The 24,014-nt window shown below is 43.4% G+C and overlaps 1 protein-coding gene across 1 annotated transcript in view; it reads right to left on the bottom strand.

Moving 5' to 3' along the window:
• Positions 1–9,571: 9,571 nt before the first annotated feature.
• The window catches only part of LOC131897958 (CD209 antigen-like protein C), a 39,941-nt gene continuing 25,498 nt past the window's right edge, over positions 9,572–24,014 (bottom strand). Inside the window, exons 5-9 of the mRNA XM_059248987.1 lie at positions 15,165–15,246; positions 13,602–13,697; positions 11,993–12,144; positions 11,097–11,206; positions 9,572–9,713 (exon numbers count right to left, since the gene is read on the bottom strand). Of these exons, the coding sequence (XP_059104970.1) occupies positions 9,572–9,713; positions 11,097–11,206; positions 11,993–12,144; positions 13,602–13,697; positions 15,165–15,246 (582 nt within the window). The remainder of the gene's footprint in view (positions 9,714–11,096; positions 11,207–11,992; positions 12,145–13,601; positions 13,698–15,164; positions 15,247–24,014) is intronic.

Raw genomic sequence — 24,014 nt, 5'->3', positions numbered from 1 at the left:
TAAAAGCAGACACAGACTCCTTCCCTCTCTTCTGCTCTACCCCCCCCCCCCCCGCAACAATCTCTCTTTCTTTCTGCACGTGTCTCTTCCCAGGCCTGGTCACTCTTCTGTCTCCCCCCCAACTCCTCCTGATAGAGCTCTGATACTGGGTTTTGTCCTGCTTCATGACATTTCCACATGGTAAAAGCACTGCATTTAAAACCAACAGGTAGTCCAACTCTGGCCATCTCCCACTAGAGAGACCTACAACCCAGTAGTTACCCAGTTTATGAGGCTGGGCGTCTCACCTGTCCCTGCCTGGCACCAAAGGCCTGGATGATCCCTGGAAAGTGACTGGTTTTTAGCTCACTTTGGAAAACTGGAAAAGATGGTTCAGCAAAGGAGTCAACAGGAGCAGCAACAGGGTAGCTGGACCTGCAGCAAGAGTCAAGGCCAACTGAGAAAAAACGAGGGAAAAGGGAAGGAATTTCCTTCTTCCAAGTCCTTTTACTAACAATATGTGACTGTGCGTGTGTATGTGTGTGTGTGTGTGTGTGTGTGTGTGTGTGTGTGTGTGTGTGTGTGAGAGAGAGAGAGAGAGAGAGAGAGAGAGAGAGAGAGAGAGAGAGAGATCCAAAACCCATGTATATCGGCAGTGACCTACTTCCTCCAAACGGGTCTAACTTCCAAATAATACATTCAAGTCTGAGCACAACAGTGGATGAACCTGTTGAGGAAGTGAAAACTCTCATGATCATCACTTCCCAAGGCCCCCCTTCTGCACTGTGATGCACTGAGGACTATGAAGGTTAATTTTAATGGTCCACTTGACCCAGCCTAGAATTACATAGGAAGAGAGTCTCAATGAAGGACTGTCAAGATCAGATGAGTCTGTGTGTAAATCTGTAGGGGCTTCTCTTGAGGTGGGTAGACCCAGTGCACATTGGGAGACACCATTCTCTAGGTAGGGGGTCCTGGAGTGCATAAGAGTGGAGGAGGGGAGCTGAACACAGACATGCATGCAGGAATCCATTCCTCTCTGTTTCTGGACTATGGATGTGAGGTGGCCAGCTGTCTTTACAACTGGCCAGTGTGACTTTCCTGACAAGATGGATGCAAACATTTTTTCATCTGCTTCTGTCAGAATATTTACAGCAGCAACAGGAAAAGAAACTAAAAAAAGAGCAAGCCTTCCAGTATGAGACACCCAGGTGAACCTGATCCCCTCTCCTCTGCCAAGATTCTTAAAACACTCAGAAGAGGGGAGGGAAGACTTAAAAATGGAGGACAAGAGCAGACAGACACACCATGTGACAGGGCTCATGCGGAGGGTTTATTAAGGGGGAGACAAGAGTTGAGAGAAGAGCAGAGAAGGAAGAAAGAGGGAATGATTGGGAGATGCACGAGGGGAGGGGAATGGAAGAGAAGGGAGAGAGAGGGAGGGGAGGGGATGGGAGAGGGAAAAAATGATTGGTTGAGGTGCAACTTAATTCTTTCAATCCAGGAGAATGGAAGGTCTTTCTATTGTCCTAATCTTTGACTTTCTTATTCAGTGTTGTGAAATTGTCATTGTAGAGTTCTTTCTCTTCTTTGGTTATATGTATTTCTAGGTACTTAACTTTTTTTTAGTGACTTTGGAATATTTTTCCTGACTTCTTTTTTGGGAACATGTTGTTAGTATATATGAAGTTTACTTTTTTTTTATATTGATTTTGTATCCTGCAATGTTACTACTATAAAGTAAGTCTAAGAGTTTTCTAATAGATTCTATAGAGTCTTTTAAGTAAAGAATCATGTCATTTCTAAATGAGGATAAGTTGATTTTTCATTTCCTACTTGTATTCATCTTGGGTCGACCTCTTTTCTAATTGCTAAAGCTAAGATTTCACGCACTGTATCAAAAAAGTAGTGGGATGGGAATCTTTGTTTTGTTCCTGATTTTATAGGAAATACTCTCAGTTTATCTCCATTTAATACAATACTGGCTATAGGTTTGTTTTATATTGCCTTTATTATTCTGAGGCATGCTCTGTCTTTTCCTAATGGCTCCATGACTATTATCCTGCAGGAACACTGGATTTTGTCAAATACCTTTTCAACATTAATTGAGATTATTATGCAGTTTATGTCCTCAAGCTTATTTATACAATGTATTACATTTATTGATTACATAAATTAAATTAAACCAATCTTGCATTTTTTGGGGTGAAGCCTACTTGGTCATAATGTATAATGTTCTTGCTGTGTTCCTGAATTGGTTTTTCAAGTGTTTTGTTGAAAATTTTTTCATCTGTGTTCATCAGAGAAACTGGTATGTAATTTTCTTTTTTATTGTGTCTTTTCCTGGTACTAGACCAACACCAGCTTAGTAGAATCAGTGTGACAGTGTTCTTGCCAGATGTGCCACACCTTTAATCCCAGCCCTCGGGAGGCAGAGGCAGGCGGATCTCTGAGTTCAAGGCCACCCTGGTCTACAAAGTGAGTTCTAGGACAGCCAGAGCTACACAGAGAAACACTGTCTCAAACCTTCTCCCCAAATTGGTAGTGTTCCTTCACCTGAGGAAAGAAATGATGAATAAGAGAAAAAGTCAGTGAACTTGAAAACAAAAAAATGAGACAGAAAATAAAACAACACACAAAAGAACTCAAAATGGACAGAGTTGGGACTTAACATGTGTGTTGCTTCATGAAAGGCATCCTGGGGCTGACAAGATGGCTCAGCAGTTAAGAGTATATGCTGCTCTTGCAGAGAAATTGGGTCCATTCCAAGAACCCAGGTGAGGCAGTTCAAAATACCTTGTAACTCCAGCTACCAAGGATCTGATACCCTCTTCTGAACTTTGAATGTACTGTACTCATGTGGCATTCCTTCACACAAACACACACAACTCTCTGGCCTCCACTTGCACCCATGAATGTGATGCACATAGACTCATGCAGGCACACATACACTCAAATGAAAACAAAACTTCTATAAAATTTGTTTTAAAATGGTTTGAATAGGAATGGGCCCCCACAGACTCATGTGTTTAAATGTTTGGCCCATAGGGAGTGGCACTGTTAGAAGGTATGGCCTCGTTGGAGGAAGTGTGTCACTGTGGGGGTGGGCTTTAAGGTCTCATACACTCAAGCTACACCCAGTGTGGCTCACAGTCTCCTTCTGCAGCCTGTGCAACAAGATGTAGAACTCTCAGCAATTTCTCCAGCACCATATCTGACCACGCACTGCCATGCTTCCTGTCATGCTGATAACGAACTAAACTTCTGAAACTGTAAGCCAGCCCCAGTTAAATGTTTTCCTTTACAAAAGTTTTCATGGTCATGGTGTCTCTTCACAGCAATAGAAACTCAAATAAGAACAAAAAATCAAAAGGTATCTTGGAATCAACATTGTGAAAAGGGGCTTGAGAACAGCCCTGCCCAGCATGACACCTGTGAACCATGACGATGATCAGCATAGCCCAGCTTGACACCTGTGAACCATGGCAATGACCAGCAGAGCAAGACCTCCACAGAGGGGCAATAGGTGGCACTCATGTCAGTGGAAACATCTCTTTAAGATCTAAGGCCCACTCAACTGGAGGGAAATAATGCCTGGTACTGAAAACTTAGCCAGCTTCCCAGAGCTAGTGAGGCCATGGATCTACCACAGATTTGCTAGAACACCATAATTCCTTGCTACATTCTAAATCTCATCCTTGTACCCAGAGATAAGTACCGCTATCACCCCTCATCAAAGATGTTTCCTTTTACAGAAAACAGAGGCCGTCCACAGGAAACCACAGCTGGATACAATTCAGAAGTCAATGGGCAAAAGGGAAGGCCGGCCCCAACAGACAGATCTACATCGCTGCTCCTGCATCTGTAGTTCAGGGAACATTGAGGAAAAGGGGGTGGAAAGATTGTAAGTGCCAGAATACCAGGAAGTCTGCTGTAAAACGCTCTCTTAGAAATGGCTGCATAAACAAGACTGGCACAAAGGCAAAGTCAATGGGCACATCAACATGGAAGGCGTCCGTGTTAGTAGACCACGTTAGTAGTCCCACCCTTAGACTGTGAACTACAGGTAACTAATGACTGCTGGGAGAATAATTAGCCACTCTCAAGGGATAATAAGAATAATAAGCCCCTTTACTGTCAAATACAGAGTTGTCAGTACTGGAACTATATACAAACAACAAAACATACTCAGCAGGTGGTAGCTATATATTGTGTACACTCATACATGCATATGTGTATAACAATAATAATCAAAGAAAAATAAGCTTGAGAGTGAGGGAGACATGAGAAGGTACCTGGCAGGATCTGGAAGTAAGAAACACGGTGAGGGTGTGGATGATGTAATTCTATTTCAATTAAAAACATACTTAAAAAATAGGAAAATCTATGGAATGCTTTTATTGTCTTTTTAGTAAGTATGTGTATAAAAAATATAGATTTCAGGCCAGAGCTGGGGCTCAGTTGGCAGAGTGAAAGCACCTAGCATGCATGAAGCTCTGGGTTCAATTCCCAGTATCCCATAAACCAGGTATGTTGATGCATGCCAGTATTCAAGGCACCCAAGAAATGGAGGCAGGGTGATCAGGAGTTCAAAGTTATCTTCAGCTTCTTGAGTTCAAAGTCAAACAAGTATATATGACATTCTATCTTATAAATAAATAAATAAATAAATAAATAAATAAATAAATAAATAAATGAATGTATGTTATCAAAATAATTCTGCAGGTAAAGGCACTTGCTGCCAAGCCTGATATCCTGACTCCAAACACACACATGATAAAAGGAGAGAATCAACTCCTGAAAGTTGTCCTCTGACCACACACTTTCCGTGGCATGAGGACACACATAGAGAAAAAACAAAAAGAAAAAGATACAAACAAATTTTAAGTAGTAAATAAATAGGACTGGGAAATGGCTCAGTGGGTAACTTGATTGCCATGCAAGCGTAAGGACCTGAGTTTCTATCCCTAGCACACACACACACACACACACACACACACACACAGCCTGTGTGGTGGTGTATATCCATAACTCTAGGGCTGAGGCAGAGATTGGAGACAGGGGATGCTTAGGGCTTGCTGGCAAGTTAGTCTAGCCAATAGGTTATGTCCAGGGTCAATGGCATATCCTGTCTCAAAAAAATCAGGTGACAATGTATTTCAGACATAAAACTCTGAAGATTCCAGCTGGATCTGACCTGAAGGCCTCCTCCTTGAGAACTAGCTTTCATAGTATTGAAGATACTATGTAAGACACCAAAGGGAGAAACCTATAAATTGTCCTACCCAACTAAGATGTCTCTGAACCACAACAATGACCAGCCCTGTAAGATACCCATAAAGGCGCAATAGTGGCACTCACACTTAAGTGCTCACACTTAAGTGCTCACGGTGCAAGTGTGAGGACCTGAGTTCATCTCTGCTACCCAAGTAAAGCATGGCATAGTAGTGTTCCTCTGTAATGCAAGGGAGATGGGAGGCAGAGACAGAACCTGCAGAAACTTGTAAACCAGCTAGATGGAGTACACAGTAGTGAACAGCGAGTGACCCTGCCTCAGAGGAGATGGAAGGCAAGGACCAGTATCTGAGGTTGCTCTCTGAATCTGAACTCAGAAAGAGAAAAGGGGAAGTGGGGACCAGCACCAGAAGAGACCAGAGGGAGGTGCTGAGCATCTGACATAGCAGGACTTCCCGTGAATTTAGGGGAGGGCTGTGGAGGTGTGTTAGGTACTTCCTTCATTGCTGCTACCAAATACCTGATGAAAACAACTCAGAGAAACACGGGGTTTCGGTTTGGGTATTGGCTAGCAGTGTGAGGGTGCAGTTCACCCAGTGTGGAAGTGAGAGTGACCACAACCTAAGGAAACTGCTCACGCTGACACCATAGGAAGCAGAGAGGGAGAAGAGAGTCGGTGTGCAGCTCACTTTCTCCTCTTCCTGCCAACCTCTGACCCTAGATCCAGGAACACTAGTGGGGACTCTGCAGCAGCTTTTCTCAGGGAGAAGTTTCTTTCTGGGCTCCTGTGCTGTCTGCAATGTCAACTGAAACTGCAGTGGAGGGCGGTGTCCACACAGCTCTGGAATGCTGTGCACCAGCACAATCCTTTCCACAGGAGTGCTGCTGCCATGTGTGAACTTGTGGTCCCCAGAGCTGTAAGGGAAACCTCACCGGAGTCTGTTGGCCCAGGTGCTGAGACAGCTCAAGGACTGAGTGTCAGTCCCTGCCCTGAATTCCTGCCCTGACTTCTCTGGATGACAGATTGCAAGGTTTAACATGAAATAAACCCCTTCCTCCCCGAGTTGCTTATGGTCACTGTGTTTTATCAGCAGCAGAGACCCCAGCGGAGACAATAGGTGACTCTAGCTTGACACAACTAATCAGCATATGGACTAGGATTTGACTGTAGGGAAACAGTGAGCTTGTCTGAGAGGCTGCAGGGCCTGACCTAGTAGATGAAGGTGGCTGTTTCTTCAAGGCTGTTCCAGCAGAAGACAGGATAAATGCAGAGTCTTAATGACAAACACTCCTTTCATCATTCACCTTCCTCACTGATGCACCTTGTCCTTCTGTTCCTTCTTTCACAAACACTTTGTGACTCTTACTCATTTATTTGCTTATTTTTAATGCACTAACCCAATTAGTGCTTCCTATATGCACATGAGTGTGTGGTCATCCACCAGGGCATGGGCAACCTACAGGGGGCCTCACCCAAACAAAAGTGACTCTCCCTCCATCAGTGGCCTTCAGCGGCCAACACCTCCTCAGCTAGTGGTAGGGCCTAGGGAGAGCCTTTTCTCTCCTTGGTAGAGTTTTTAACTGGTTTGATCTTGCACTGGTTTGATTTAGGCAGGTAAGCACAGTCACTGTGACCTCAGGAGTGCAGCAGCATGTCCTGTCCAGAGGACATTTCACAGCATTCCTCCCCATGCCTAGGCTCTTACACTCTTTGTTAGCAGTTCAGGCAAATACCTAGGCAGCTCCCAGGGTCTTAGGGCTGTAAATCACATAATCTATGCGCATGTGCTGCCTGGCTGCATAAGCCTCTACACATGCACTAGAACCCCCTTTAAAGGTAAGCTCCACCCATTCCTTGATCTCTTTCCCACTGCCCCTGGGAGAGGCAGGCAGGCAAGGGGGCCCTTGCACCTCAACCAATAATTCTTTTCTCTCTTCCCTACCTCTCCCTCTCTCTCCCTTCCCTTCCCCTCCCCTGGCGCATCTCCCAAACATTCCCCTCTTTCTCCCTTCTCTGCTCTTCTATCAACTCTTGTTTCCCCCTTAATAAACCCTCCACATGAGGCCTGTCACATGGTGTGTCTGTCTGCTCTTGCCCTCCGTTTTAGCAGTCTTCCCTCCCCTCTTCTGAGTATTTTAAGAATCTTGGCAGAGGAGAGGGGATCAGGTTCACCTAGGTATCTCAACATGGAAGGCTTGGTGTTTGTTTAGTTTCTTTTCCTGCTTTTCATACTGTATGGAGGGAATTCTGGGAACATTGGCACCCAGTTAGAGCCCTTTAACAGTGGCAGTGGGGTTTCTGAACACAGAGAACCAGCCTCCACAGTTGATACTGTGGACCAAGGAGAGTCAAGTAATCTGAAAAGAAAACAAGATTCCCAGGAATTTTATTCCTAAAGTGACAAATTGAAATAACTCAAGGCCTAAATCATTAAAATGCTCACTACCAAAATATCTCTCTTTAGACCTTCAGAGCCTAAAACATCTGGTGACTTCCTCTCTTTCTCCCTCACTCCCTTCCTATTCATGTGTAAATATGTGTGCCTGCATGAGTTTATGAGCACCACATGACATGGATGCTTGCCACCATCAGAAGAGGGTGTTACATCTCCCAGAACTGGAGTTACAGGTCACTTGGGGCCACCCAGTGTGGGTGCTTGAAACTGAAGCTAGGCCCTCTTCATGAGGAATAAGAGCTCTTAGCCACTGAGTCATCTCTCTAGTCCCTAGTGGCTTGTAACTATTAATTAAAGTTGTTCTTAAACAATTCCCCACATGTATAAAGTGCACACTGACCACACTCTGATCCTTAGCCTCTTCCATCTCCCTAACACCTCTGTCCACTCCCTACCCTCCAACGAACCTCACCCATGCCCATATCTGTTTATTCTGTTTGTGACCTACTGAATCTATCCAGGGTCATGTGTGTGACCCTGGAGCTGGTGCTCTTCACTGGAAACTGGTGGGCTCAGCAGGGAGTACACAACCAGGGACAATGACTTCCTCTCTCAGAACCTCTTAACAGCTGTTCCAAGGTCATGGATTGGGCCCTGATAGCACCTGACCATTACTTGACTGATAGGGCAAGTCCTGCAGGGTCCAGGGCAGGCAACTGCTGTTGTGAGTTAGTGATTGCAATAGTTGTGTGGATTCTAGAGAATGGCATTTGCAGCCCTTGACTCCACTTTCAGTCTCTTACATGCTCTCTGCACCCTCTTCCAGAATGTTGCCTGGCCTTAGAGGAAGATGTCTATATGTCTTTTTTAGTGCTGAGGCCACAACTATCACTCATTCTCAGCATCTTGAACAGCCACCAGTGTCTGAATTCACTGCTGTTCATAGTAAGAATGCTTTCTTAATGCCCGCCCATCCCAACCCAATCTCTTCCTAGACATCACCTATGAGAAGCTTGTAAGTGGCTGCCAGGTTTAACTTTCTGAAAAGTAACATGTTTGTTTAAAGAAAACTGAACTGTATTATAGGTCAGGATAAACTTCAACACCCCAGGTAGGAGGATAAAGGAGACATATGCTATAGATAAGAATGGCTAACTCAGGAGATAGCCTTACTGCTTATGCTCTCCCTGTACCTCTTTCCTCTCCCAATAAAGACATTAGCATACTTGGGTTTCCCAAGATGAACCTTAGATGGTGATAGCCCTGCCTGTTCCAGGAAGCCAGATGCTCAATACACCTGATTCCTTTGTGCTGATTCTCATCTCTTAAATATTGCATCTGACTGACATACTTTTCTGTTACCATGATAAAAATACCCAGACAGAAAGCAATATAGGGATTGAAGGGTTTATTTTGGCTTATTGTTCCAAAGAGATGGAGTTCATCATGGTTGTAGAGACATAGCAACAGTCAGGGAAAGGTAAAGCATGGCATCGGGAATAGGAAGCTGGCTGATCACACTTTCATCCACACACAGGACACAGAGTGAGAATAGTAGATGAGGTGAGAATATAAACTCCAAAACCCACCCCTAATGATGTGCTTTCTCTAGCAAGGGTCCAGGTGCTGAAGTTCCATCAACTCCTCAAACAGCACCACCTACTGGAGAACAAGTGTTCAAATAGGCAAGCCTCTGGGGGACAATCTCAGTCAAACCAACACAATGGTAAGCAATCCAGAATTTTCAACAGGAAAAAAGCTGAAAATATGTGTCAGAACCATAGTTTCAACCAAAAAAACTGTAGGCACAGGGGAAAAGGTGTGTGGAAAAGTAGAGTCCAGATCTATTGGTGAGAGCCCAGTATCCACAGAAAGGCAGAAGGAACTGAAATGAATGTACTTCAAGTTTGACTAAGTGATAAATAGGTTGGACAAACGATGGCCATGGAGGTGGGCAGATTTCACCTAGAGCAGGGAGATGCAGGCTTCTTGCAGATCCAGAATTTCTCTAAGGAACATGAGTTATCATTCCATCCATTTTCTGAAAAGTCTGCACAGTCTTCATCGTAAATATTGTTGGGCTCCCCTCGAGACCAATATTGGCTGAAATTGAAAATCCCCAAACATCATGAGCCTCTGTCCCAGCCTATACTGTCATTATATCTAACTTCTGACACTGAAGTGCTTAAAGTATTTGTGTAAGAAACCCATATACAGAATCAAGAGACTTCAAATTGTGAAATTGACACATTTTTATCTTCGGTTTTGCAGAATCGTGTGTCAGCTGGACCAAAGGCAAAAAATGGCTCTCATGCAGACTTGATGCAAAGCAGTGGTTTTTATATTCCTTACTGCATTTTTCTGTCCCCCTTTATTCCTCAATGGCTAAGTTCTTCAGTAAGGAACATTCTTCCCAGCATCTAGTATAGCCTCCTTCTCAAATTCCCCATTTTATTGAGTCAGGACACAAAACCTTGTCTAACAAATACCCTGGGACTTGAGATTCCCTCCCCACCATCCCTGTTACATGGACTCAGTCATATAGCAGCTTCCTGTCACTCTCTAACCCTAATCTAAACTGAGATCTCCTGACAAGCAAGTGCCAGCTGGGGAAATCTGGGGTCCAGTGTTTCCTGCTTATCTGTGATTCTTTGATGATCTCTAAAAATGTCTCATACTGAAAATGAAACATTATGACATCTCAGAGCCAACTGACATTCTGCACTAGCCTGGTTTATAATCTCCCATGTTTCTTTCCATGGACATCAAGAGAACGGCCTTGGCCTCCTTCCTTCCACCTGTTTCTTTTCATGTTTTTCATGGTATGAGGCAGTTCCTTTGTAGCTCACATGACATCATGGATCTTTAAGTATGACAAGCTGTATTTTTGTTTGTTTGTTTGTTTGTTTGTTTGTTTTGAGACAGGGTTTCTCTGTGTGGCTTTGTAGCCTGTCCTGGAACTCACTCTGTATACCAGGCTAGCCTTGAATTCATAGAGATCTGCCTGCTTTTGCCTCCTGAGTGCTGGGATTAAAGGTATTTGCCACCACTACCCAGTGACAAGCTGTATTTTTAAGGCAACCATACTCCTGTATTTAGATTCTCTTAGTACCCTGAATTGGACCATTCATTGCCTCAGAACTAAACCTTTTGAGCACAACAATCTCTGTTTTCATTGTTTCAGGTGTGTCTCCTTGCAAAATCCATCTCAATTGGTCTTGGTGGACAGTTCACATTTCCTATTAGGAGAAGTTGGGGAGGGTCATCGGATCCTCACCTGATATTCCACCCCCCAGTGAGTAAGAACTATTCACACATACCTAGGGAAGAATTTCTGCAATATCTGTCAAAGAACAGGTGGTGATATCTGAACTCATTTCATTATACATCCCTATAAACCAACTGTCATATCTAGGAATCCGAGAAGCAGATAGAAACCATAACTATTATTTAGGGCATAATTTCACCCCCAACACCATGCATTACCTCCATTTCAGTGGTGAACCATCCAACCACATCCATTTCCCTTCCTGTTTTATGTCCGACAGGCCCATCCAGGCATTGCCTATCTTCTTAGAGGTCTGCTGCAGGAAGCTCTGGAGAGGAAGGGGAAGCCATGACGGTCTCTGCCGTCATTTTCTACCTTGGTCCATAGTTCTGCTTACAGTCTGACCCTTAGCTTTCTAGTGCAACAACAAACACATATGTGTGCTTAGATACCCCACATGCTTTACATGCACACAGGCACAGGCACAGATATGACGATCAGGCCAGACCTCACACAAGTTCTCTCTGGGACAGAGGATTAAGAAGCAGTGTGTCCTGGGACTTGACAGATCCTATTGTTTGGCATCTGGCTCCCCTTTGTTGCATAAAATAATGTGACATGAAACTTGCTCTCAGCTTCCCAAACTTATAGAAGTCTGGTGTTTCCTAGGTTCTGGACATCTCTAGGGATTATCTCTTCAGAATAATAAACAGTGTGTGTGTGTGTGTGTGTGTGTGTGTGTGTGTGTGTGTGTGTGTGTGTGTGTGTAGCTCACAGGACAACTTGTAGGAGTTGGTTCTCTTCCTACCCTGCATTAACAAGCACTGTTACCCACTGATCCACCTTCCAGGCCCCAGGTCAAGCTTTGAACACCAGTGGAAGTCTTGTTACACTGGCCAGCACTCCAGAAGTGTCCCCTTCATATTAAGTGTTCCCTAGAGCAGGCATCCACGTTACCACTTGTGTCGACACACGTTCACATTCTTGGACCAGCCCCTCCCAGTCCATAGCCGTGTTATCTCCCCTTTTCATGTGTAGTGATGAATACTTATCTGAAAAATTCTACCTAGCTAAAGCCATGCCCACACAAGTGCAAAGCCCCAGCTCAACACACCTGCTCCTCATGACTCTTGATGACAACAAGTTGGGCCCCCACTTCCTGGCAGGCGGTGACAGATTCCTTCCAGTTCTGTTGGAACTTGGAGAAGAAGTAACAGTTTCCTTGGAAGAGAGTCCAGTCCCAGGGGCAGGGGCGGCACAGGCGGTCTGTTCGAGAAGGTGAGTCAGGTTAAACACACAGTGGTGTACATGTATGTGGATCAGTCCAGCCTTTAGGTCTTCAAGAGTTGTTACCCTCTCTTGAAACTGCACGTGGGGAACCATGTTCCTCTATGTTTTGTAGCGTGTGTTGTATTCTTGTGTGTTCCTGTGTGTGTGTGTGTGTGTGTGTGTGTGTGTGCGCGCGCGCGCGCGTGCACTGTTCTGTGTGTGTGCAAGTGGAGGCCAAATTGAATGTTGGAAGTCTTCCTTCATTGCCCTATATTTTTTAATTCTCATATATATGAAACAGTAAAAATAAAAGAAAAAGACCATCAATTTCAGAGAAAAGCATGGGAGGCTGACAAACAAGGGAAAGAATTTATGTAATAGTCGCTTAGCTAAAAATTTAAATTAAAATACATATTATTTATTTATTTTTAAATATTTGATATACACAGACAATATCTTTTTTGTCTTGCTTTTTAGATTATAATTTAATTAGAACATTTCTCCCTTCCCTTCATCCTTCCAAACCTTCCTATGTATCCCTCTCCACTCTTCTTGGAGTTCATGATCTTTGTAAACTGACTGTTATTGCACACACATCTGTATGCAGTCATGCACATCTGTATGCAGTAATATCTTTTGATCAAATCCTCCACTATGCCCTCCCTTCAGAAGCACCCAACCACTTGACCTTGCCAACTTCATGAACTGTTGTTTTAGCCTGAGTCAAGCTAGTGCTTCTAGCCAGTGTGTCTGTCCTTCCTTCCTTCCTCCCTTCCTCCCTTTCTTTCTTTCTTTCTTTCTTTCTTTCTTTCTTTCTTTCTTTCTTTCTTTCTTTCCTTCTTTCTTCCTTCCTTCCTTTTATATATTTGTTTACTTATTTCTACATGTCTGTTTGCCTGTTTATCTCTCTCTTTCCTTCCTGTCTTACTTTTGAGACTGGTTCTCCCACTGAACCTAGAGCTCCCAGTTATGGCAAGATTATCAAGTGAGTCCTGGAATCTGCCTGTCTCCCCAACACTCCCCCCCCCCCCCCCCGAGTAACAGGCATGTGTGACTACACTCAGCTTCTGTGTGGGTGTGAGCAACCCAAACCCAGGTCCTCATGATTGTCAAGAAAGCACTTTATTTGCTGAGCTATATCCTCAGGCACAGTCATTTCCCTATAAACTTCCTGAGTCTGTCCCCTCCAGGGTAACCCAGGAGGCCGTGGCCACCTCACATAAGTACAGAGAATAGCAGGGACTTTAAATATCAGAACAGTCAGGAGTCTGGTTTAATTGAACATGTTTTGTGTGCATGGCCCTTGTGTCTAGTGAGTGCCACCCTTAATGTTACTCTGTGTTCCCATTCAACAGATAGAGAAACTGAGGCACTGGAGGTCCAGTCTCCGAAGTCACCTCATACCCGATGGAAACCTTTTCATACTCTTGGAAATCCATTTTCTGGTCACACACCTAGTCCAGCCTTCAGTTGGTCCAGTTCCTGGTGGATGCGTTGCTTTACCTGCTCCTGCTCCTGCTCCTGCTCCTGGGAGGTAGGAACGTCAGAGCCTATGCCAAGAGAGTGAAGATGAAATCATTAAATGCTGATAGATGTAAGAGAGGAAGCCACTGGTTAAGGAAAGGAGCTGACCCCAACTCACCCTCCAGGAATTAGCTCTATTAGAAGGGCTTCAAGACTGTGCCCAAACTCCAGGTTTGGAAAGAAAACATCACTGTATGAAAACAATGTAACAGGTCCCCAAAACAAGAGAGAGGCTTCCCTTTAACACCTGGAAGAGTTTCTAGTAAGAGTAAGAGAATAGCTTTCACGACAGGATGACAGATGATGGACAGGACCACAGCAGCCTTCAGAGAAGTTCCCCAAACAAAGGAAAGATCTGACTTTTACACTTCCAGGGAGTTGCAGGAGTTTCACCCCACATGATTTGTTCAGCATAGCATAGGTGACAAAGAGCACAGAGGGGCAGGGTACATGCACTGGAGGCTATCAAGTCACACAGAAGCTTTTTAACTCTCTGACCCAGAAAAGGAGGGCTGCTAGGAGTTAGGTCTGACTGCTTCAGCTGTGGGACCCAGACTTGAAAGTGACCAGAAGCTCTCAGTACTAACCAGGGCAGCTCCTTCTTGCAGTAAGTTGTGATTGACATAGAGACTCACAGTGTCTCAATGTGCACAGGATAAGATCCTCTGGAGATGGAATCACAGGTGGGATTCTCTAACTCGAACCCTCCCCCAGGAGCTCAGGGATCATCATGAAGGGGTCAGAGAGACTGTGGCAGCCAGAGGCAGTGGAGGATGGCTGCAAAACTGTTTCCTGGACCCCACAGGCCTGATGCTCACGTGGACTCACAGAGCTGTGACTGCAGTTCAAACCTGCTCAGCTAAGCCAGAAAACATCCAAAACAGATAGAGAAGGGACCCATGAGTCCCCAACCCTAGGTGAGGAACTGTGAGCAACTGATGGCTGCTGTGGGAGGGTCTCTTACCCTCTGCCCCTAGAGGCTACCCATACTCCAGAGGCTGGTCTTACACCCATGTATCTGTAGAACAGTAACTGGATTTGGTGGATTATAAAAATGAAGGAGCACATGGAGTTGAGAGGAAAAAGTGCTGGAGACAGGGGAGGAACTGGAGGGCAGGGAGGAAGTAGTGGACTTGATCAAAATATTATATTCACATATGAAATTTGCAAATAATAATATTTAAAGGCCGGCCAGACCAGGATTTAACTAACAGTATTGGGTCCCCAGGAACATCATACTCAAGTCCCAGCATCTTATTTCAAGCTGTCTCATTGAAGATGAGGAATCCTGGTGCCCAGGGAAGCATGAACCACAGGGCAAATGGAGTCAGATCACACCCCTGAGACTACTTCCTTCCTGCCACACAGGAGTCTTGATATGACCGGTGACTAGTTCCTAGCAGGCATGTAAGACCACAGTCACAGCTCCTGCGTCCCCTCCACCCCAAGCTGAAAGGTTAGATCAGGAAGCCTTAACCTGGAAGTTTCCTGACCTTTGATAAGGACAGCCACGAGGACAGCAGCCAGGAGCACAAGGGAGATGAGCTGCAGTATTGTGGCGGACCGATGGCAGTCCTGACACCCTGAGGGAAGAAAGTCAAGTGGTCCTGCAGGCCCTTGTCCCTGCCACACCCTGAACCAGGGAGAGCCTAGCCCCTCTTTCCCTTTCTGAACACAGGATTATAGATGCTCAGTCACCATTCTCCCACTGCCTGGGATTTCCTGTTCATCATCTGCCACATGAACATCAGAAGTCTGTTTTCAGCCTCAGCTATCCCAGGACCCTGCATTTCAATCATCCCGTTTCAAACTCTCTGGCACCAATAACAAAGATCTTCAGGCCCACCACTCCATGAACTAGGAGATCAGTTCTCAGATGCCACTTTCACAGGAGCAGGACTTCAGACCCCAGCTCTACTTCTTATGATGGGGCATTCAGCACCCTCCTTTACCCCACAGGATTGGAGATTCCTGTTTCCCAGTATGCACCTCACCTAAACAGGGCTCTTCCTAGACACCGCTCCCTCAGGACACAGGAGGTCAGCCTCACCCTTTACCTCTCTAAGACTCAGAAATGAAATAATCAACCTCCTCCCCTGGAGGAGCCAGGAATACAGCCTCCAGCCCTCATTTCTTCAGGACAGAAGATTCTAGACCATCAGCTCTGTCTTGACAGGCCTCAGGATTCCAGGTTTTCAGAATCAATGTTCTTAGGACTCTGGACTCTAGAGCCCAGCCTCCTCTTCTCCAGTGTCCAGGAGTCAAGTCCTCAAGTGTTCATCTCCTCAAGATCCAGCTTTCCAACTTCACATACTCCATTCCCCCGACAAAAGGACATAAAACCGAAGTCCCAATCATCTCAGTACCCAGGGATCAACAACCCAGTCTCCCTGCCCCAGTACTGAAGACTCCTGGTTCTGTCCTATGCTGAGTACCTTGCAAACCCTTGTCTACTTCAGAAACTCTTGAAGCCATGAGGAGGCTGTAGTCCAAGGCTTCTTAGAAATAGCTGGTGCTGCAGATCACAAGCTCCATCACTGAACAGTTGTATCATCTGTCAGAGCCTGAGCAGGCTGAGACCCGAGCTGCCCTCCTGATTCTGCCCTGAGCTCCCTGTGTCCTAGCTCAGCCTCACCTGGGGAGCACAGATGATTCTCCCTCTGTTCCTTGGAGTCGTCCATGGTCCTTGTTGTCCAACAGTGTGCAGAAATCTGGAGCCCGGTTTGTCTTTGCCACTCCCTTTCCACACTCCTCTAACCTATTCTCAACCAGGAAGAGAAAAGGAGAAGTGGAGACTGTCACCAGATGTGCTACAGGAAGGAGGCTGAGGATCAACAGTGGATGAAATGGACAAGCTCCAGGGATTTCAGGGAGGTGAGCATGTTTAGAAGCCCAGAGTCGAAAGCATTGGTCCATTCTTGGCAGGACCAATCTCTTGATGCCTTTAACAAAAATATCCCATTCAGGTATAGTACTCCTGGGATCTACACAAAGGTCTCTGCATCCTACTACAGAGGTATCTAACCATCTGTGTTCATTGCTGTATCTAACCATCCATGTTCATTGCTTCTGGACTCACAATAGCCAGGAAATGGAAGCAGCCAAGATGCCTATCCACTAATAAATGGGTAATGGTAATGATAATGGTTTTACACATCCCTATACACATAATTATTCATAGTCACTTTCATGCTTATTTTAATATCTTTTGTGTGAGTGCAGATGACTGTATATAAATGTAGCCTTGGGAAGTAGAGACCGTAGTCTCCTAGAGCATGCTGCTTAGAAAGACTGGCCATCTGGGTGAGTTGTGAGTCATTCACAGACCATGCTTTGGGGAATAAAGTACAAGAGAGGTCAAAGATAATTCCCAATATCAACCTCAGGCCTCCAAATGCACCTGCCCCCCCCCACAATACCACTGCCCAGACACATGCAAATGTCATATACATATATGCACATGCTCCTTGCAAACACACATTATAATAAAATAATTTAAACTTACAAAATAGGCCTGATTTGTTATGTCTCCTGGACCTATAGTGAAGATCAGGAAGGACTTTCCTCATTCTCCCTGAAACCTATTCTTAACTGTCCCCAGGGTTTGTTGCCTTATTTTGCCAATGTCCTCATTCATGGCAGTTTCTAGTGATTGACACTTGGCACTGAATCATGTCCTTTTACATTTGTCTATTCCGTGAGATGAGAAATACCCAGAATATAGAAACTGATACAGTTCCATGTAGTCCCCACACTAGGCAGAGGAGTTTTCTTTATCTTTTAGGGTTTCAACTAATATGAAACCAAGTCCATGGTTTTGATGCAGAAAGAACTTCAGAATGAGGCAGTATCACGCTGAGTTGGAGTTTCTTAAAAATAAATGGTGGTTGGCCGAGACAGCTCAGGGGATAGAGTCTTGCTGTCAACCCTAACCTTGGATTGATCCTGGGACTCACATGGTGAAAGGAGGGAAGGATCTCCCACAAGTTCTCTCCTGACCTTCACACACTCAGCATGGCATGTGCACATTCACACACGAGCAGGCACACACACAAGAAATAAGTCAGTGAGTGGATGAATGAATGTAGCAAAAACAGAAAAATAGAGATGTGCCCAAGGAAAGAAAAAGTCACACTCCAGAGCTTCTTAAATATTCTTATCTAAGTATTTTAACAGGGACTGTAGCATTTTGGAACCTTTTTGAATTTCATTCCTTTTCAGGATTCTTGAGTTTCTTTCAAAAAGTTTCTGTCTGCTAGCTTGTGAGTGTGCCTTTTATGATTCTTGCTTCCTTTCTGTTAGTGACAGTGAACTCTGTTGACCTGAAACTAACTGCTGCCTACATTGTCCGAAGGTGAGGCAGAGGCAGTGACCACACACTGGGGATGAGCTGCCTGATGTTGCTCTGCTGCCCCTGCTGCTCCTTGACGGGCATCCCCTTCAGAGTGGGGGCTGGAAAAGACTCCATTACATCTCTGTCCTTCAAACACACACCTTCAAAGTAATTTAAAAATTGAGATTATAATATAGTTCCATCATTTTCCCTTCCCTGTTCCCCTCCAAACCATCCCATATACTCCCCTTGATCATTTCAGATTCACCTAAATACCTGAATATAACCTGCCCAGTCTGTATGAAGTTCCTTGTGTGTATAGTTTCATTGCTGGCCATTTCATCTTGGATAACCAATTGGTGAACTCTTCACTGGAGAAGACATTTCTGCTCTCAGTATTCATTAGTTCCTGTCGTACTTTGTTCAGGGTTAAGATCTCATGATCTTTCCCTGATGCACTTTGGCATGTCTCTTGTTTTGTACCTGTTCAGCTCATGTTCAGGGGTCATGTTGGTGAGACTTTAAGGGTATAACTTCTGACATCACTAGGAGACATAACCTCACAGCAAACTCCCTGTTCCTCTGGCTCATACAACATTTATGGCCTTCTTCCACACTGTTCCCTAAGCATTAGGTCTAAGTTTTATGCTGTCGATGTATCCATTGGAACTGTGCTCCACAACTCTGCTTTTTAATTGGTGTGGTTTCTTTGATGGTCAGTGTCTATTTCATTGAGAACTTTCCTTGACAAGGGGTAAGAACTACACTTGCCTGTGGATATAAGAACAGATGTTTAGAGTGTAGTTAGGGATTATGATGATTTAGTGGAGTCTTGGTTGTGGTTTTTCTTCCAAGATGTATGACATCTCTAGCCCTGGGTAGCTGGATAGCTTTCCAATACCAGGCATGATTTCTCTCTTTTTGAGGGCTCTCAAGTCCAATCAGAGAGCTGTTGGTTGTTGCCAAGGAATTAATGCCACTACTGCTCTCTTTAGTTATCATGCCATGTTGTTCATTGTTGTGGTTCATAGGCAAATTTTAAATTTTTTTTATTGAAAATAGATTCTTTGTCATTCTGTGCCCCTCCCCCCAGCCATTGAAGCCCCAGGGACCAGGCCGCTGCCTCTACTCCCACCCCCTCCCCAAGAAAACAAATCCCTCTGACACCAAAGACCACCAGACTCATAAGCCCACCCTGTATTGATTGGCAATAGCTGCCATCTGAGACACAGAATCCATCAGCACTGATTGGACCAAGAGCCCGGATTTGACCAAGACTTCCTATTAGACCAACAGTATCATTCAGACCAAGAGAGGCTCCCTCAGACACAGACAACACTTGCACAGAGTAGAGGAAGAGATGGGTAGATGCCAGTACCAAAACACCGTCAACAACATAAAGACCAATATGAACCTAGTGGTTCTACATCAGCAAGACCTGAACATCCCAATGCAGAAGAAGCAGAAGTAATCGACGATAAAAATGACTTTAAGATAATGATAGAGGCCTTTAAAGAGGAAATGAAAATTTTTTTAAAGAAATTGAAGAAAAAAACAAACAAAAAATTGGAAGAAATCAATAAATCCTTTAAAGAAAGCCAAGAACAAGCTATTAGACAGGTGAAGGAAACAGTCCAAGATTTGAAAATGGAAATAGAGGCAATAAAGAAGACTCAAACTGAGGGAATTCTGGAAGTGGAAAGTCTGAGTAAATGAACAGGAACTATAGATGCAAGCATAACCAACAGAATAGAAGAGATGGAAGAGAGAATCTCTGGCATGGAGGCTACAATAGAGGAAATAGATTCACCAGTCAAAGGAAACACTAAAGCCCAAAAAGTCATAACACAAAACATCTAGGAAATTTGGGACACCATGAGAAGACCAAAACTAAAAATGATAAGAATAGAAGGAGAAGAATACCAACTCAAAGGCACAGAAAATGTATACAACAATATCATAAAAGAAAACTTTCCCAACCTGTACCTGGAGTTTTCCTGCCTGGCCCACAGTCAGAACAAATCTCTCTCACCTGCCAGTCCCACAGCCGCTCAGACCCAACCAAGTAAACACAGAGACTTATATTGGTTACAAACTGTATGGCCGTGGCAGGCTTCTTGCTAACTGTTCTTATAGCTTAAATTAATCCATTTCTATAAACCTATACCTTGCCACGTGGCTCGTGGCTTACCGGCATCTTCACATGCTGTTTGTCATCATGGCGGCTGGCAGTGTCTCTGACTCAGTCTTCCACTTCCCAGCTTTATTCTCCTCCTTGTCCCGCCTGTACTTCCTCCTCCTAACTTCTGGCCAATCAGTGTTTTATTTAGTAACCAATCAGAGCAACACATTTGCCATACAGAACATCCCACAGCACCAACCTAAAGAAGGAAATGCCTATGAAGATACAAGATGCTTACAGAACACTAAATAAACTGGTTCCAAAAAAAGTTCCCTCTCCACATAATAATCAAACCACTAAACATACAGAATAAAGAAAAAATATTAAGAGCTGCAAAGGAAAAAGGACAAATAACATATAAAGACAGACCCATCAGAATAACACCTGACTTCTCAATGGAGATTCAGAAAGCCAGAAGGTCCTGGACAGACGTTATGCAGACATTAAGAGACCATGGATGCCAAATCAGACTATTACTCCCAGAAAAACTCTCAATTGCCATAGATGGAGTAAACAAAATATTCCATGATAAAACCAGATTTGAACAATACCTATGCACAAATCCAGCACTAGAAGGAAAAATCCAACCTAAGGAAGTTAGTTACACCCATGAAAACACAGGCAATAGATAATCCCACACCAACAAATACCAGTGAAGGGAAACACACAATACTACCATCAAAAAATAACAGGAATTAACAATCACTGGTCATTAATATCCCTGAATATTAATGGACTCAACTCACCTATAAAAAGACACAGGCTGATAGAATGAATAAGAAAAGAGAATCTATCCTTCTGCTGCATGCAAGAAACACACCTCAACTTCAAAGACAGGCACTACCTCAGAGCTAAAGCCTAGGAAAAGACTTTCAAATCAAATGGACTTAAGAAGCAAGCCGGTGTAGCTAATATCTAACAAGATAGACTTCAAACTAATATTAATCCAAACAGATTGGATGGTCTACATATTTATCACAGGGAAAATCCACCAAGAGGAAGTCTCAATTCTGAACATTTATACCCCAAATACAAGGGCACCCACACTTGTAAAAGAAACATTACTAAAGTTTAAATTGCACATTAAACTTCAAACACTAGTAGTGGGGAATTCAACACCCTACTCTTACAAATGGACAGGTCTGCCAGACAGAAACTTAACAGAGAAATAAGGGAACTAACAGATATTATGACTCAAATGGACTTACAAGATATCTACAGAACATTCCACCCTAACAAGAAAGAATATACCTTCTTCTCAGCACCCCATGGAACCTTGTCTAAAATCAACTGCAGAATCAGTCACAAAGCAAATCTTAACAGATACAAAAAAAAATGGAATAATCTCCTGTATTTTATCAGACCACCATGGCTTATAGTCAGATTTCAACAACAATAAAAATTACAGGAAGTCTACAATCTCATGGAAACTGAATAATGCCCAATTGAATCCATCACCAATGGGTCAGGAAGAAATAAAGAAAGAATTTAAAGACTTCCTAGAATTCAATGAAAATGAAAGTACAACATACCCAAACACATCAAACACTATAAAAGCAGTGCTAGTAGGAAAATTCATAGCACTAAATGCCTACATAAAGAAGTTGGAGAAAACTCATACCAATGACTTAACAGCACACATGAAATCTCTAGAAAAAAAAGAAGCAATCTGACCCAGGAGGACTCAATGCCAGGAAATTATCAAATTGAGGGCTGAAATCAATGAAATAGAAACAAAGAGAACAGTACAAAGACTCCATGAAACAAAGAGTTGGTTCTTTGAAAAAATCAACAAGATAGACAAGTCTTTATCCAAACTAACCAAAAGGCAGAGAGACAGCATCCAAATTAACAAAATCAGAAATGTAAAGGGAGACATAACAACAGACAATGAGGAAATACAGAGAATCATCAGGTCATACTTCAAACACCTGTACTCCACAAAATTGGAAAACCTGAAAGAAATGGACAATTTTCTGGATATGTACTATATACCAAAGTTAAATCAAGACCAAATAAACTATTTAAATAGACCAATAACCCCTAAGGAAATAGAAACAGTCATTGAAAGTCTCCCACCAAAAAAAGCCCAGGACCAGATGATTTTCAGCGTAGAATTCTACCAGATTTTCAAAGAAGAGCTAATTCCAATACTCTTCAAATTTTATCCACACAATAGAAACAGAAGGAACCTTACCAAACTCTTCCTATGAGGCTACAGTTACCCTGATACTCAAACCACACAAAGATGTAACAAAGAAGGAGAATTACAATCCAGTCCCCCTTATGAACATTGATGCAAATATACTCTGTAAAATATTGGCAAACTGAATCCAAGAACACATAAAAAAATTATCCACCACCATGACCAAGGAGGCTTCATCCCAGAGATGCAATGATGGTTCAACATACGAAAATCTGTCAACATAATACACCATATAAACAAACTGAAAAAAAAAACCACATGACCATCTCATTAGATGCTGAAAAAGCCTTTGACAAAATCCACCACCCCTTCATGATAAAGGTCTTAGAGAGATCAGGAATATAAGCAACATACCTAAACATAATAAAGGCAATTTACATCAAGCTGACAGCCACCATCAAATTAAGTGGAGAGAAACTCAAAGTGATTTCACTAATATCAGGAATGAGACAAGCCTGTCCACTCTCCCTGTATTTATTTAATATAGTACTTTATGGTGGTATTTTATTGGTACTGAATTGTGATTTTAATTGTATGTTAATAAATAAAGTTGCCTGGGGGTCAGAGCTAATAGCAAGCCATAGCAGAGCTGGGCATTCGTGGTGCACGCCTTTAATCCCAGAACTTGGTAGGCAGAGCTAGGTAGATCTCTGTGTGTTCAAGGATACAGCCAACAGACAGTGACGAGGCAGTCATGTGGTTGGTTTTACAACCAATGAGAAGTTAGAACAGAAAGTCTATATAAAGACAAACAGACAGGAAGTAGGTCTCTTTCGGAGAGGTCTCTTGGCTGAAGAGGCTAGCTGCAGCAGGCAGGTAAGGCTGTTAGCTCTGATCTCTTGGCTTTCTTCTTTGCATTGGTTCTGTGTTTCTTATTTAATAAGATGGTTGGTTACATCTACAGTACTTGAAGTTCTAGCTAGAGCAATAAGACAACAAAAGGAGATCAAAGGGAAAAAATTGGAAAGGAAGAAGTCAAATTTTCACTATTTGCAGATGACAACTATTCTCCCTTTGATGTCTTTCAAATAGCAGCTCTTGGCCTGCTATTGGGCCTTAGTGGAAACTGAGCATTGAGAATGAGCCACCAAGTTATCACACAACATGATAATAGGGCATCTCTTGGTGCTACCGTGCACTGTGATTAAAGTCAATGTGACCTCCAACAGCCTAATCCAGACAGGATGACAAAGGGCACAGACATATCAGGAATGAAAGTATGGATGGCTCCAGGAAAAGAGCCAAGGTTTGCTGAGTTCTTGCACAGGGTGGAGGAAACACAGAATGGGTAGTAGAGGAAGAAAGTTATAGATACCAGCAAAGGCCATGTGAGCAGTTGCAGAAACAAGGATTAGAGTTTACATGAATAATTCTGTTTTATTGTGTTAAGACTGTCTTTGTATAGATATTTGTGTTTTATTCCAATTTCTTTATTATGTATTGTAATATCAACTTAAGGAATATCAATGTTCTTCATATTTAAGTTTGAAAAACTCAAAGAATGTCCCCAAGTGACATTGCTATCTATTCTAAATTTATAATGCATTTACAGTTGTACAAGTGACAGTAATATCATGTTATGCTTAATTATGACCTGGTTAAATATATAATGTGTTTGTGTA

The sequence above is a fragment of the Peromyscus eremicus genome, chromosome 23 (genome assembly GCF_949786415.1).
Source record: "Peromyscus eremicus chromosome 23, PerEre_H2_v1, whole genome shotgun sequence".
NCBI lineage: Eukaryota > Metazoa > Chordata > Mammalia > Rodentia > Cricetidae > Peromyscus > Peromyscus eremicus.
The sequence above is the reverse complement of the archived record's forward strand: the minus strand, read 5'-3'. Positions and strand labels throughout refer to the sequence as shown.